Source organism: Centropristis striata, chromosome 16 (genome assembly GCF_030273125.1).
Source record: "Centropristis striata isolate RG_2023a ecotype Rhode Island chromosome 16, C.striata_1.0, whole genome shotgun sequence".
Lineage (NCBI taxonomy): Eukaryota > Metazoa > Chordata > Actinopteri > Perciformes > Serranidae > Centropristis > Centropristis striata.
The window spans coordinates 31955825-31973212 of record NC_081532.1 but is presented as its reverse complement, the minus strand read 5'-3'; the positions used below and the strand labels follow the sequence as shown (position 1 = coordinate 31973212).

Here is a 17388-nt window from a genome sequence, read left to right as displayed (position 1 = left end):
TTAAAGCAAACATTGGTCGGCCTTCAAATATGCTACATACATCTTTAATAAACACACAATTTATTGATTTAAATTCTGCATTATACATGCATTTAATTTCAATGCAAATTTTCAGACGGGCCACTTAAGGGAATAAAAGTGGATACTTATATGTATGCAAAAATTAAATTAAATAGAATTTGTTCCCAATAGCTGTGCATTTTAATATAAACACGTGTACAAATATAACCATGAAATACAGCATACGTTTATGTATTTATGTCTGTGTGTGTGTGTGTGTGTGTGTGTGAGCCCCGGCCATGTACACACATACACACACAAATAAGTGAAACAATTACAGCAGCATATGTTTCCCCTAGTATCTGAAATTAGTGTACTAGGTCAAGACAACGAGCTTTCATTTAATAAATACGACAGCGAGAACAAGAGCACAATTACCATTATCTGTATGTGTGTGTGTGTATGTGTATGTGTTTGTGTGTGTGTGTATGTGTGGAGGGGTGTGTAATTCCTGCAGGAAAGCTCTTCAGCTTGTTTAGTTCCCTTTAGTCGTGGATCTGGTTTGGTTGCGCCGCGGTAGTAACAAGTCCCTTTTGAATTGCGAGAACCTGGGTGTATTACATAAAAGCACTGGAATTAATTATAACATTAGAGCATTAGTTGCTCTCCCAAAATGATTTTTCTGGGAAAATAAAAACTTTTTTTCAGCCTGCATTATATAAATTGTGTCTTGTTTATATATAGCTGCTTTTCTATGTTAATCATTTAAAAAATTAATATATGCAATGATCATCACTTTGCTTCCTTTCGTAACTCTATACTGCCTGTGTGCACTGGAGCCAATTTTTATTATTTGCATTCATTTTATTTTCCATGTTTTAAAATTAAAGTAATAGAAGAAGAAGTCATAGAAGAGCAACAAAAGAAACAAAAGGACAAAAAAAAGACGAAGAAATACCTGAAGACATGAAATTACCAAAAATAACCCTAAAACTCATTAAAAAAAAAGCAACAAAAGACATATAATATATATAAAAAAAACAACTAAAAAATCTAAAAATGACTTAAAGGGAGCAACAAAAGACAAAAAATGACCAAAAAGACATAAAAATGTAAAAAAAAAAAAAAAAAATTACAAAAAAGAAACAAAGTTAAAGTTATTCCCCCAAAGAGCTGAGACCTTTTTTTGCTGGCGTGTAATTAGTCTTCCTTACATCATTCTTGAACCTGTACATCCTCCATTTTTTTCCAGTATGAGTTTGGCATCTCTAACTCTCAGAGCAAACATTACAGACTACTTGGAGGGATTCCCAGCTTTTTAAAATAACTTCAGCACACACACTTACATACATCTACCCTCACGCTTACTGTATGTGTAAGCCCAGATGAAGACAAGCACAGATTTTGCACACTGTGATAATTCATCTGTCTGCAGTGGGAGAGTCACTCTGTACTGTGTGAGAGATTAAGCACCTCTTAAAACATGCATCCAGTGTCTGCCAATCCAGTGACTGGGATAATGCAATTGTCAAAAGTGTGATAAGTACGTAGCATTTATGTGACAACATGATGAGCCGAGGCCACGAGGAGTATTAGGCAGCACGTAAAGCATACACACTCATCTCACTGCAGAGTTTACGTACTGCAAATAAGATGTTATTTAAAAACAATATTCTAAATGACGAATTGATTCATGAATGAAATAGATTTTACTTCCCAATACGTTTCAAAAAGGTATCCCATATTTCATTTTGCACTTGATGAATGTTTCAGATGAGCTTGAGCATGATCTGAGTTAGTTCTCTGCTGAAATATTGAATGTGTTTCTTTCTCTTTGTGTTGCAGGTGGTAGGGATGAGCCTTCCAGCTACATATGTACCACATGTAAGCAGCCCTTCCCCAGCGCCTGGTTCCTGCTGCAGCATGCCCAGAACACCCATGACATCCGCATATACCTGGAGTCCAACCCCTCCAGCACCGCTCTCACCCCACGCATCTCTATGCCTCCACCCATGGGCAACGACTCCATCCCGCAGTCCCCTCTCACCAACTTCATGGGGGACAACAACCCCTTCCACCTCCTGAGGATGACGGGCCCCCTGCTCAGGGAGCCTCCTCCAGGTTTCATGGAGAACCGGCTCCCTAACACGCCTCCGTTCATCAGCCCGCCTCCCCGCCACCACCTGGACCCCCATCGGCTAGAACGCCTTAGCGCAGAGGAAATGGGCCTCATCTCACAGCACCCCAGTGCCTTTGAGAGGGTGATGCGGCTAACACCCATGGCCATGGAGTCGCAGTCCATGGACTTCTCCAGGCGGTTACGTGAGCTCGCGGGGAACAACAACAGCACCACACCACCGTTGTCACCCAGCAGGGCCAACCCTATGCACCGACTACTAAACCCCAACCCCTTCCAGCCTGGGCCAAAATCGCCCTTTCTGAGCACCCCTCCCTTACCGCCGATGCCCCCAAACAGCACCACCCCTCCCCAAACACAGAACAAGGTCAAGTCCTGTGAGTTTTGCGGTAAGACCTTCAAGTTTCAGAGCAACTTGGTGGTGCATCGGCGCAGCCATACTGGAGAAAAACCATACAAGTGCCAGCTGTGTGACCACGCCTGCTCTCAGGCAAGCAAGCTGAAACGCCACATGAAGACCCACATGCACAAGGCTGGATCCCTGACAGGGCGCTCAGACGATGGACTGTCCACCACAAGCTCCCCAGAGCCAGGCACCAGCGATGTCACAGGTGAGGGCATGAAGAATCGTGATGGGGACTTCCAGGGGGAAGGCAATGAGGAAGAGGAGGAAGAGGAGGAAGAAGAGGAACTTGAAAATGAGAGTCGACCAGAATCCAACTTTAGCATGGAGTCTGAATTCTACCGAAACAGGGAGAATGGCGCGAAATTGCCCTCAGAGGAGAAGTCATCACTAGTCCTTGAAAAGATGGTGGAAGGGGGGGGGCTCAACTCTATACAGCAGTACAATAATTTAATAGTTGACAATCGTAAACGGATGCCCTTCTCCAAGAGGGGCTCGGATGGCCAGCGGGACACTGGGGATGAGGACTCAGTGGTTGGGGAGATGGGCCACCACCAGCGGGAAGAGAGGACAACCATTAACGGCCGGAACTGTGGCTCCGGTGATTCTTTCTCAGGCCTGTTTCCCCGTAAGCCCACCCCTATCACCAGCCCCAGCCTGTCCAACTCCTCAAATAAGAGGATCAAGATTGAGAAGGACTTGGACATTCCCCCAGCACCCCATATTCCCTCTGAGAACGTCTACTCCCAATGGTTGGTGGGCTACGCTGCCTCACGCCACTTCATCAAAGACCCTTTCCTAGGCTTCACTGATTCCAGACAATCTCCTTTTGCCACGTCCTCCGAGCACTCGTCCGAAAACGGCAGCCTGCGGTTCTCGACGCCTCCGGGCGACCTGCTGGATGGAGGCCTGTCAGGCCGCAGCGGCACCGCCAGCGGAGGCAGCACGCCTCATCTCGGGGGAGGCCGGCCGAGCTCCAAGGATAGCAGGAGGTGCGACACCTGCGAATACTGTGGCAAGGTGTTCAAGAACTGTAGCAACCTGACGGTGCACCGGCGCAGCCACACTGGCGAGAGGCCCTACAAGTGTGAGCTGTGCAACTATGCCTGCGCCCAGAGCTCCAAGCTCACGCGCCACATGAAGACACATGGCCAGCATGGTAAGGAGGTCTACCGCTGTGACATTTGCCAAATGCCCTTCAGCGTGTACAGCACTCTGGAAAAACATATGAAAAAATGGCACGGAGAACATTTGATGACAAATGAGGTCAAAATTGAACAAGCAGAGAGAACCTAAAGCAGGTTCTCAGTTTCCATACGCTGCACCACACTTTGACTTTAAAAAATAAACAAAATGGGGTAGCTGGATACTCTTTTTCTGAAATATTAATTTTGGGTTAATTTTGTGTTTTTAAGAAACTGCCAACTGAGAAAAAAAGTGAAAACAGAGATTTTAACACCAATTGAAGCTGTCCAAACTGCCTCACTTGGGGTTCCTTTTTAAACAATCAGTCAGTTGAGTTATAACATATGTGGAGCCTTTAACTGTGCAATAATTTCTGTATTTATTGGATTTTGGATTTTGGCATGTGCAGGTACATTATTATTTTGGCATTTTTAAAAAAAATGTTTTACTTTGATTTTGCATTATTCTGTTGTTTTTTGTTGTTGTTTTTTTTTAACCCACATGATATCCTGAGAGTTTTTTAGAGGACAAAAGTCAATTTTAAGTAATCTTTTTTGGCCGCTGCTTGTAGGAAATTGTATATTAAGCTAAACGTGTGATTTCTTGAAGAGAAACTGAATTCAATCTTCAATTTGAAAGTGGCGTTAACTGAGAATGCTAGAATTAGTCTATTTTGTGTGAAGATGATACGCGGACAACAATCCTTTGGCACTGTAGCATGAACTGAGTCAAAACATGTCAATGTAATTGGATATGTAGCACTGAGCGTCATATTTGACAGTAAATCTAAAATCAAAGAGGATCCCAAGGTTCATAAACTCCTGAGAGCATCATTACCAACCAGAAGAAACATTCTAGATAAGGCAGCTGCTGACTGGTCGGTAGTACCGAGCCCTGACAACGCTACGACAACAATCCCTCATCTCTTCTGCTTTACACCTCCCACTCCACCACCCCTCCTACATCTTACCTACATTTTTACACTCATGTATTATATTTAGCATGAAGCCATATGATCTAGGCTATATTATTTATTTGGACTAAACTGAGCATGAAGCCATGCAATATGCGTAGATATAGATAGAAGAAAGAGACAAGAAAGTGATTACAGGGACATCTCAGGGTGAGCTATTCTACTTTTCTTGATTTGCCCATTCATTCCTATGCGTCCAGAAACATTCCCATTTCATCACATGCAGAAATAACTAGGGGCAGCCCAAACTTGATCCTCAGTGGTTAGACTCATTTACACAGCTTCATTGAAGTAGTGCAGATGCCACTACTCAGCTAGATTTCTGCAGAAAATTTTAGTCTCACATTTTATTGTCGAGATTTATACAAATCAACAGCCCTATGCATTTCTTTGTTACAAATTGTTAAAAAGAAATACAGTTAATTTTGACTTGTATTGTTAAAGTGATTCTATAATTGTATAATCTGAATAATGAAGTCACCTCTCCAGGAATAGGAAGTTTTACTGTTGACTGTGGGACAGTTTTGTGTAGAAGAGGAAATATATATATAAGTGTGTGCTGAAGTAGTGAGACTAATATAGAGACAAGCAGCATCAGTTCACTCCATTCCTTTTTGTTCTGTTATATGCCATAACCCCAGTTTTCTTTAGGGGCCCATCCATCTCCATAGTGGCACTTTTTGTTCTTTTTAATTCAGATCTGATTTGAATGTTGTCAATGTAAAATTCAGAGCTCTTAACAACAGACCCACACTTTATGATTTTTCCATGTGACACACACACAGAGTTGGAAAGAAAAGGTACTAAAGGGTCTAGAGCTTGGGATCTCCTGACGCTAAAGTGCCCAGGGTTGTTAGGCTAGGCTTTCCCAATGCTGGCACTATAAAATTTAAATGAATGAATAAATAAATAAATACTTTATTTGGGACAGTTTTTATACTGCCATTCAAATTTGACATGAGTGTGCCTTGAATAATGATCTTCCTATTTATTGTCTCAGACAAATGCAACACTTTTTATGAAGCAGCAAATTGAACAAGAGAAAAAAAAATGCAAAATTGTGTTCACTTTAACTTGTAATTTGACATTTCAACAGAAATGTTTAAATCAGTACAAATGAAACAATGCTGAGTATAGATTTGGGAGTACCCAGCACAATATCAATGTGTCTGTGTGTGTATATATGTATGCATATGTACATATAAAGGCACAAACCTATATATAGATATATATCAAATTCCTCACTCATAGGACAAGAGTCTGTCCCACAACAGAAAAATTCCAGGAGTGGACAAAAGCCTCACAAAAAGTCAAGGAAGAGACTCGACAAAAATCAGGAAATGCAGAACCTAAAAAAAAAAGAATTTAGTGCACTCTGTCTTAAAATAAGTTTACAGTATTGAAACAAGTACAAGGGTAAAATAATATTTGTGTGTATGTGTGTTTTAAACAATTGAGTATTTTTTTTCCAGGTTTGCTTACAAGGTTTCTCTGAATGCCATAGTGGCGATGTGTATATTGTTTCTTTTTCTTTTTCTTTTCTTTCTTTTTTTTTTTTTTGGTGACGGGGTTTTAGTATATATATATAAATATATATGAATATATATTACATTTTTCTTGTTTACTGTAAAAGTATACCAGTATTTGTAATATTGGACAATGCCTGGGCATTTTACAAAAATAGAAAAAATGTTGTTTTTTATTTTTATTTTGCAGTCCAATTTAAATTGTGGGTCTCTTAAACTGTTTTTGTCACTGTAACTGTAAAAGTCTTAAGTTTTAGTAACTTTTATTCTGCCTTGGGTGTAATGAAATAAAAAATAAACAAATTAAAAAATGACTGAGCTGTAACAAACTTGGATTTGGTGGTGGGATGGCTGTAGGGGTGAGTGTGGGGTGGGGGGTGGATGGGTTTTCTCCCTTAGAAACAACAGAACGTTGGTTCTGCTTTTCAGGAAAAACACACTGAGAATCCTGACTTGTAACTATTTTTCTTCTTCTAGAATGGATTATTCTTCATGGATGGTTTGAAATACATGTGTAGGCACTTGCTGTATTTCCTAAGAAGCTTGTCTTTTTTAACTTGTAGGCTATGTGCATCCTTTTGTGAATAGGGTACTCTGAGTACCTCAGGATGTCCTGGTGCAGGGGGAGAGAGACTTCATGCCAATGACAAGATACAACTCACAGCCTGCCACAAGCTATTTTTCCTCTCATTGGGCAGAATACATAACCTGATGAATTTGTATTGTTGTAATGAATCACGATGTACAGAAGGGGATCAAAAGGTTGTTTTAACGGCCTTTTAGTGACAAAAACACGAGTCAATGTTTTGTTTACTGCTCCATTGGTTGTACATAGTTTTCTATGACTACGCTGTTTTCCTTTGTTTGACCTTTTTTTTCCCTTTTTATTTGTTTGTGATTTCTAACTAGCACTGGCAGTGACTTCCTGTGTCTGGGGTGGGGTTGGTGGGTTATTCTGTTTGACCTTTGTGACCTCCATGTCAGTTTTCAGGCACATGCCTCCTCCGTTGATATTTCCAGGCATGAGAACAGAGCACAAATACAAGCTGTTACAATTCTTCATCCTCTGCTTGTTTGTCTCATTTTCTTTGAGCTGGTTTAACAGAAAAGGGACCATGGTTGACACACACCAGTGGACATAAACCTGATATCATTCAGAAACTCTAAATAATGCCTAAAACCTCAAGCAGAATTTGAGAGTCCTGAAAACATATTAACTTCTAAAAACACATTTGCTGCTGCTGCTGCTGCTGGCACTGACCACAATCATGTGAACATCTGCAAATCAAAGTTGCAGAAAAGGTGGAGAAGAAAACTGTATATTCCATTCCTTTCATGCTTTTTTATAAAACACATAGAAAATGGTTCGTGCTTAGATAAATACTCCCAAAGCTACGGATTTTTTCCTATGAACAGCACCTCTCTAAAAGAAGTATAAGCTCATCCAGAAAGGCCATAAGTCAATTTCATATGACAGCAGACTTTTATTGTCAGCCACTTCCTGATACTTTCCTTCTTTCCTGTTTTCATTGGCTCTCCCACCCAATAAAAATCAATCCCACACTCCATATTGTCAGCTTACTTAACTTTATTTCCTCATGTTTGTATTTAAAACAATAGAAATAAAAAGCAGCATTGAGATGAAGTTGAAAAAAATGTCATTTTTTGATATGTAATAATGTGGGAGGGGCTTAGAGTGGGCTTCTGATTAGAGATGTAATGCTGTTTGTGATGTCATTTGATTTGAATACATGAACTGACTTACCAGCTGCGGCTTGTGTTGTCTATGATGTCACTGAGATGAGGCCAAGGACTCCGTTGGCTGGTTACAGTTAAAAATCATGACATTTAGACTCCCGCTGTCTACTCTTTTTTTTTAAGTGCACGGCAGCACAAAATGATTGTGCATTAGCAGCACATGGAGCACATAAATGCATCGAAATAAACACTTAAATCCACAGCAAAGAGTTCATTGAGTACTTCAGATAGTCATGACCAGTCTAAGCAATTCAGCACTAGTCCTGTTCTGTTAAGGATTACATTGTATTATCTGCATGGTGCATTACCAGGATACTTTATAGATACATAAAGTATACTTTTTTAGTATACTTACATTTTAATTGAGAGTCTATAATTAAATCTGAAATATTTCTTATACCCCTTTTCTATTTTTAAATTGTATATAGAGTTGTTTTAAAGCATGTAAAGTAACTGTAGCACATCATGGTACCTTTGCTGGGTAGTTACTAACACAATAGTTTTACACTTTGACTTTGAATATTCTAACTCTTTTTGAGTGTCTGAAATTAAATCTGAATCCTTCAGTTAAAACATTTCTAATGCTTCAGTTCATTTATCGTTTCCTTCTGACCGGTCTAAACTTGAGGTACGGGGGAAAATCGATACAGCATTGTATCGCAATATTTTGCATGGCAATATTACATCGATTTATGGCCGCCATGTATCGATATTTAGGATTTTCGCCATTTTTTCCGGAGGCTGTAGTAGGCTCAATGTTAGGAATATACTGGAGATACTCGTATCATATGAAATTAGAAGATCTAAGAATAGGCACCATGTGTCAAGTTGTCAAAATACCGCTGCAAATTTATGGCTTCTTTAATGTTTTATTTAAAAAAAATTCAAAGCAGTGAAGCTTAAATTTGAGGAAAGTTTGAGAAACTGCTGCAGTTGTTGTCATCCACACATGTTTGATATCAGTTCAGTTCAGTTTGACTGAATACTTTGTTGGTCAGTCTGTGGGTTTGACTCTCATTGTGGAGAAATAAAAAGACTGAAGTGAGATGAATAGACTGAGAATTTTCTCTTATATGACTAAACAATTCTTGATTGAATGTAACAGTTAAATCACAATATATTGTATGGCAATACTCACCATATTGCAAAATGCTTAAAATCACAATAATATCGTATTCTTGACTCAAGTATCGTATCATGAGGCCTCTGGTGATTCAACCCTCTAGTCTAAACCATGTGCAGTTAACTGTAAGAGACTTCATGTCACAGTGCATTCCTTAACAGGATACTTTATACCAATACTGTAAGTATATTTTAATTCCTTTAAAAGTAAAAGCTTCACTTTTGACCTGTGTAAATCATGTACAGTGAAGTTCAAAAGTTAAACCTTGAGTTATACAGTTAATAACTTCATTTACAGTACACTTAAAAATACTACAGGAAGCATCTACAATAAACCTGACACCTTCAGTTATAACTTTTCTAACATATTTATCTATCAGAAAGTTACAACCAGAACAGCGAACTTCAACATATCAACATGATCTATTATTTTATAATGTTGTTAGGCAGTACTTGTTGTCTAGTCATTATTTGGATAGATGTACCTTAATTCCCTTTGAGCCCATTTAGACTTTTTCTGACACCAGCACTGGAAACAAACTAAACAAATTATAACCCTCCACTTTAATGATCAGAACGTTTTAAACAGGAACACACCACAATTTGCTGTTATTCTTATATTATAATTAAATCTTAGACTTAAAAAAAAAATTCCAATTCTCTAATCAAGTACTTGTGACCTATTTAAACCAGGTTAAGTATACCTCAACACATCACACTTACAGCCCTACTATATGATACAATCATCTAATGAAATTATTGTAGAAGTTACAGGAAAGTAGAGATGGACAACATCTATCTCTGACAACATGAAGGTATGTCTTTTATGTCACTAAAACTTACTCAACTGAACTACCATTAAAGCAGTCACAACGAACACGCTAGTTACAATAGTTAAGCATTGATGCTTTTAAGGGTCTGGGTACAACTCACTGTAAATGTGAAAAAAATAACATAGCTACCTGTGCGTATCTACAGATTATGGTGAATTATGTCCTTAAAGTCCACTACACATGCCCTCCCAGAATTCACCATAACAGAGAGAGAACAACAATTAACGTTGAGGGGGATGGATGGCCTGGACAGAAGTAGGGGCTGATTTCCGCAGAAAAGTCTTGTGGGCCCTATGGGAGGCTGGGGGCAGAGTAGGGGGACCTCCTTGTCACGGGATCATGCAAGTCCAGGTGAGTCTGTTTGAGGCAGTCTACAGAAACCTGCCCCGGTTTACCACCGACATCCACCACAAAGTTCTTTTGCCCAATCTCCAGAACATGGTGGGCATGAACATGTAGGGGTCCACGGTGGGCGTGAACAAAATCCCCTTGGACCCACAGAGGTTGACCAAATACCAGTTCGGCAGATGTGGACTGGAAGTCCTCTTTCGGGACAGTCCAGGTGCCAAGAATGACCCATCGAAGTCTTTCGACCCAGCTGCTGTCCTTCAGGTTGGCCTGAGAAGCTGCCTTCAGTGATCATTGAAACTGCTCACATTAGCCCATTAGCCTGCAGGTTGCAGAGCTCTGATGTGAACTGTGGATCCCTGTCTGAAGAGAGGTCAGATGGGGCGTTAAACTGAGCGGCCCATGTCCCAATGAACACCCTCGGTGGACGTAGTTGATGACAGCGGGACAGCTTCCAGCCATCGTGTCACCCATCACCACCATCGTGAGCAGGTGTGTGAAACCATGGGAGGGGGGCGGGGGACCCACCAGGTGCACGTAAACGTGGTCAAACCTCCTTTCAGGCATCAAGAACTGCTGCAGGCAGGCTTTGATGTGGCGATACAGTTTGTCAGCCCAGTCTCTCACACCTTTGAAGGCGTGCCACCAGTTTTTGAGAGGGTTCTCTGCCCGGGTGAGAGAGGCTGTGGACAGCCTCAAAAGCCTGCCAACTACACCCCATTGGGAGTGTGGTTGTAGCTGTAAAATGTAAGTGGCATGTGGTCCACAAACGCAGTGAACTGTTGAGCCGCCAATAGGAAGCGGAAGTGTAATTCCGTCCATTGATGTGCAACTGCCAGCTGAAGAAAAGCAAGTGGTTGCCAGGCACCATTCACCTACTGCTAGTGCACTGCACCAACAGAAACATTCAAAACGTTGGTGGTGATGAAATAGGAGCCTTTGGTGATCAGTGTTCCAGCATTGTTTCGCTAGCCAAAGCATTTTAGCATCTTTGAATGCCTTGTCCCTCTCCATAGACCAGTCCACGGCATGCTTAGGGGCTTTACCTTCATAGAGGAGCTGCATGAGTTGAGCAGCCCTGGGGATAAAACAGTGGTAGAAGTTAACGATGCCCAGGAACTCCTGCAGAGACTTGACTGTGATAGACAGGGGAACTTTGTGACAGGAGGGGAACTGCCCCTTCTTTGGTGACACATTGTCGAAGGAAGGCAATGGTAGACCAAACTGGCACTTGGCTGGGTTGACGATCAGCCCATGCTGGATGAACAGCTTGAAGTGTGTCTGGAGGAGGGACATATGTCCCACTTTGGATGTGGGCAACAAGAATGTCTTCCAGACAGACAAAAAGAAAGGGTAGGTCCTGAAGCACAGAGTCCATGAGGCACTGGAAGGTATGCACTGTGTTCTTGAGACTGATCAACATGCTCAGGAACTCAAACAGTTCAAATGGTGTGATCACAGCATTTTTGGGAATGTCCAGTGGGTACATGGGCACTTGGTGGTATCCACGAACGAGGTCCACTTTGGAAAATATGACTTTTCTATTCAGGCGGGCAAAAGTGTGTGTGTGGGACTGGGCACTGGTCAGGTGTTGTTGCATTATTGAGGGAGTCGCAACATGGGGGCCCAGTCTATTTCTTAGCTGGGACTTTGGCAAACACCTCCTTGCAGACAGTGTAGAGTAGGATATTTGTTACCACCCAGGACTGGGCAGCACAGATAACTTTTTTAAAAACAGTCTATATTATTACACGATGGATCAAACAAAGTTTTGAGATATGTTGAGATCTGATCACAGTCACTCACTGCAGTTTAAAATCTAGATACATTGAACAGAGGTTAAAATCTTAGGAATCTAGAAAAAACTTTTGATAAAAACCAAATGTAGATGTAGACAGTAAGGCCTGCCTGCGAGAAAAACCACATCACAATCCGTTTTGGCACAATGGGAGTTGAAGCTGTGTAAGATTAAATTGTGTGTTCACAACTGTAAAAAACAAAACTGTAGTAGTAACACAAAACAGACAGAACAAATAATTTATTTTTTTGAATCTCACAAAGTTCTGCTTCTATGATTTTAAATGAAGTGGACAGGGCAGACCAGCACCAAGGCCGACATCTGCATTCATTATGAACCATTAAATGGGAAACATCACACATATTTATTTTATATTTGGGAAAACCAGAAAAACACTTGACTGAAATAACAGAAGTCATTATATAGCACAATTTAAAAACAAATGCATGATGACAAAAGTCCTCAAAGCTACTGGGAGACTCGCACAGGTCAAACAAAAACAGAACAACTGAACCACCAAGAAATGCAAAAAGGTAAGTGAAGTGTAATTTATATTTAACTTGTGTCATGAATTTAGCAGCTTTAGAGAGTTTTATTGAGAAAAAAGTTATGGTAACTTTTATGGTATCGTTTAGTCCACATTGACGTCTGTTCTGTGGACTGTGAAGTTTTGTCAAAGTGAACTTTGTATTGAGAAATATGTTTTGTGAAAAAAATAAAAAATAAATAATAATAATAATAATAATAATATATATATATATATATATATATATATATATATATATATATATATATATATATATATATATATTGTATATACATGAAGGAAAACCAGCACCTTAAAATAAGGTCAGTAACTCTCTCATCACCACTTTAAAATTTCAGATTTTTCTATTTTATTTTGATATAATTTAATTTTTCCATTTTCACAGCAGAGAAAGAAATCCAGATCCACAATTAGTCTGAGGGATGCAAGAGTGCCGAGTCAGACGGAGCAGGGCGATTTGGCTTGAGTTTCAAGGCAATGGGTAATTAAGGCTTTTCCTTGGCCGTCCTATACTTTGAAGTCCCTTACATGGGGGATTATCGCAGCCAAGAGAAAGAAAGAGAGAAAAGAGTGAGAGCAATGTAATGAGGCTGAATAAGAGAGAAAGATATTGAGAAAGCATGGAGTGAAGCCCTGCCCAAAAAAAAGATATCCAAAATCCCAAGTAATTTATTTTAAAATAGCTAAAATGATTAATCATGGACAGATTTGTGTCACAGTTAGAACATCCCAAAACAAATCATCGTTTTGATAGTTATTTGCAGTGATGGAAAGTAATTAAGTACATTTGCTAAAGTACTGTACTTAAGTACAATTTTGATGTACTTGTACTTTGCTTGAGTATTTCCACGTATGTAACATTATACTTCTACTTCACTACATTTTGAGGCAAATATTGTACTTTTTACTCCACTACATTTAGCTGACAGCTTTAGTTACTATTTACTTTTTGGGTCAAGATTTAACATGATAAATTTAAAGTGATTAGACATTTTAAATGATACCTCATAACAATATATTAAGTAGTTAAATGAGCCCTGCTTACATAGATCCATCAATACAAATAATCCAATAATATATTTAGAATATATAAAATAATCTGAGTGGGTCCATTCTGCATAACGAGTACTTTTACTTTTGATACTTTAAGTACATTTTGATGCTGATACTTTTGTGCTTTTACTTTAGTAAGTTCTGAATGCAGGACTTTTACTTGTAGTGGAGTAATTCTGCAGTGTGGTATTATTACTTTTACTTAAGTATGAGATCTGAATACCTTTTCCACCACTGGTTATTAGTATACATTTGTTAAAAATAAACAGAATGTCTTTTGTTTTTAGTCAGACAAAACACATTCCGTAGCGGCATCTTGTACATTTTTCAGACCAAATGATTAATCAATATATAAATTAATAATCTACCAAGCACACTGGAGCCAATGTGGCTACCGGGACGGCCAATCGACAGCAGATGCCCTGGCACACGTCCTCCACACCACACTCACAAGAAAGGCAGCTCTGTGAAACACCTCAGTGTGCATGTGGATCCCTGACTTCCTCGCAGGCAGACCCCAGGTGGTGAAGGTGGGCGGACACACTTCCTACACCCTCATCCCTAACACCGGATACACCGATACTGAGTCTGTGGTGAGAAAAGCACCCCTATCTCCCCCCTCGCCCCACACACACGCTAACACATAACACATTGCATGTAAGAAATAAAATAGATTTGTTTGTTTGTTTGTTTGATTGATCAATTGATTGATTGACATCCAATTTTAATGCAATGCAAGTTCAGTATTATGTTATTAAAATAAATCAACATTTTAGTGACAGCAATACTGCAGTACTTTTTTTCAATTGTAATTAAGGATGAGGATGTCCTCCTTTCTGCCACCACAGCCTCATTATTAGCCCTGCAACCTGCTTTTATTTCCACTACTAAAGGTGTGTGTGTGTGTGTGTGTGTGTGTGTGTGTGTGTGTGTTGGGGTGGGGGTGGGGGGTGGATTAAGTCAGACAGACACCTCTGGTTATTCAGAGGTATGGAATTATTTCAAGTCCCTGACTGGCTGTCAGCGCTCGCTGCGCCTCCTCCCCTCCTCATTAAAAAAAGAAGCAACTTCAAATGACTTAAGCCGCTGGTCGTCAGCGCCAAAGCCACACTGTTGACAGGTACAGTAGGGTCTTAAGCCTTCAAGATCAACGCCGCTATTCTCCCTGACAAAATCCCCCCGCAGGGCTCCTCCCTGACTGGATGGCAGAGGAATGAAGGAGGGAGGAGGAGGAGGGGGTTCGGAGGAGAAAGAGAGAAGGGGTCAGACGAGGAAGTGTCACAATGTCAGGAGGTAAAGCTGTGAGGAAAAGGGATAGAAGGGGCTAGTGCCGGGGCGTTTCATTAATGCAGAGGTTTCACGGCCAATCAGGGAGGAGTCCCTCGGCATGGCTGGTAATTATTAACATTATCATTCACCAGCCTTGTCCCTGTCCAATTGATTGACATGGCTGTTTCATGGCTCTTTCCAAAAAAGCAGCTATCACGCTTCTCGGTCTCTGCCTCATTTCCACTGTCAATTTCCCCCAGCAAATGAATCCTCATCAGACTTTTACTGGGCTCAATTTGATCCCCGAGAGCAGCGCTGCACACAAATAAGAGGAAGAACCGGCACTGCCTCCTCTTCAGATCCCAAATAAAGGAATACAAGGTAACTGATTGTTAGTTAAATGCTCCATACATGTAGTGACTTGACTCAACTCTTTGTTTCTCTTTGAATCCGCATATTGTTTCCCCACAAAGCCTCATATTGCCGTTTCTGAAATAAATACATCTCTGTGACAAAGCAGAAGCCATCGATTTATTTCAACACACAATCGCAGCCACTTAGACAATTACACAGATGTAGCTTGTTATTATCTGAATGAATCAAAGCTTTCATATGTGGAAGAAAACAAGAAAAACAATAAAGAGAAAGTTAAATGCAACAGTAATTTCTGCTCGGCAACAAACTTAAGATTGTGGCATCTTATGTGTTTTATTCCTTTTTTTTAATGCGAGTGAAGTGACAAGCAGGGTCCTTTGAAAGGAGACAGAGAGAAAGAAAGAGAAGGAGATAGAGAGAAGTAGTGCGTTAGTGGTGGAAGTACCGAAGGCGCCATATAAGAGGTGCGTGGCGTCTTTTTGATATTCAGATTCGCCTGCCTACACACGGCATTATGACACATTTGGATGATCGCATTGTAGGATTAACGGGCCTGCCTTGTCATTTTCAACAACAATGCCACGATTTAGGGATGCTATTTCTCACACGGCGCTCCGCATTAACGCCCAGCCCAAAGATTTACATAAATCTTTGTCTTAAGATGAAAGCGGAGTGGGGCTTGAGACAATGAAGTTAAGCTTTGGAAATAGGAGAGAGAAGAGAGGAAGGAGAGCCGTCACCAGGCGTTGGTGGCGGAGGGATGAAGAGATGGAGAGAGGGAGGGAGGGAGAAAAGTTTGAGGATAAATCAACCAGTAGTCATGCCGATTTGAAGAAACACTGTGCTTCCTCCCATCCTTGCTGGCGTCCATATGCTAGAAATAATTAAAAAAAGAGAGAAGTGAATAAGGAAGGAGGAGGGAAATTTGCATTTCTATATCTAAGAGCAGTTGTGAATGTGGTGGTTTGCGAGGGTGGGGGGATGGCAAATGGACGTGAAGGTGATGAATATATATGTGATTTAGTGTTGTTTTGCTGAATGAAAGGCTTCTTCTTCATCGTAGAAATCCTGGCTTTCTAACCCCCCCTCCCTCCTTTTCCGTCTCACTCTCTCTGTCCTCTAATCTCTTGGCCTGCAGCAGTCATTGGGAAAAGTGCCCTAGATTGTTGCGCCTCCCCCTTCGCCTTGATTGGATTCATCCTGGCTGATTGGGAATCTGCTTACATTAAAGCCAGCACAAAAAAAGATAAGATCAGATAGATCTGACCACTAAAGGCAATTTTTTCTTCTCCTTGCTTTGAAATAGAGAGGAGGTTACAGGGGGAAAACAGAAATTATAGGCCAAGAGAGAATGTGAGGAAGAGGTGAAGCATGAGTGACACTATCAGTCCCATTATCACTCTGCTCCAGCCTTGTTTCAGAGCCTTTATTTCACACACTGCCAGTGATTCTAGAGATGAAGCCTTCCACCACAGAGCATGCCATGATGTTACAAGTCCTTTAAATCAAATTTGAAAGTCTTATAATAATGATCACATAACAATCATTTGTCAGTAAAATATTAGACAGAATTACTAGATTCAGCAGAGAGGGAATACGGGTCCCAACCGCTCAACGTATTATATGGCAAATGTATTTCCTTTTACCCCATCCTCAGTTACTTTCCACCACTGGTGGTTTGTAAGTGGATGTTTTCTAAGTACATTTACTTAGCTACTTTACTTAAGTACACTTTTGAGGAGACTGGTCTCCGCTCAAAAATGTCAAGATAAGCCCTTTGTACAGACAGCAGAATACCACTCATATTTACATTTAAGACTGTCCTCCATCAAGAGTTTAAATGTCGGATGTCACATTCAGGGAGGGAAGGGGAGGAGGATGGGTCGAACAAAAAGGCGGATTTTCATTTAACAGAACAGGGTTTGTGTCCTGTGTGAAAACAAAAGTAAAAAACTTTTACATAACTTCCGTTTTTTACGTAACTTCCGTTTTTTTACGTAACTTCCGTGGCTCACGTCACCCTCGTAACTACTTCACTTCCGGCATGTATAATATATGTAT

General features: G+C 40.5%; 1 protein-coding gene across 2 annotated transcripts in view; it reads left to right on the top strand.

The window, feature by feature from the left end:
- Window positions 1-7286, top strand: part of bcl11ba (BCL11 transcription factor B a) — a 51244-nt gene extending 43958 nt beyond the window's left edge. For both annotated transcript variants that reach the window (XM_059352890.1, XM_059352888.1), the window contains one exon: window positions 1846-7286. In XM_059352890.1, the coding sequence (XP_059208873.1) occupies window positions 1846-3836 (1991 nt within the window). In that variant the 3' untranslated portion in view covers window positions 3837-7286. The remainder of the gene's footprint in view (window positions 1-1845) is intronic.
- The last annotated feature ends 10102 nt before the right edge of the window (window positions 7287-17388 follow it).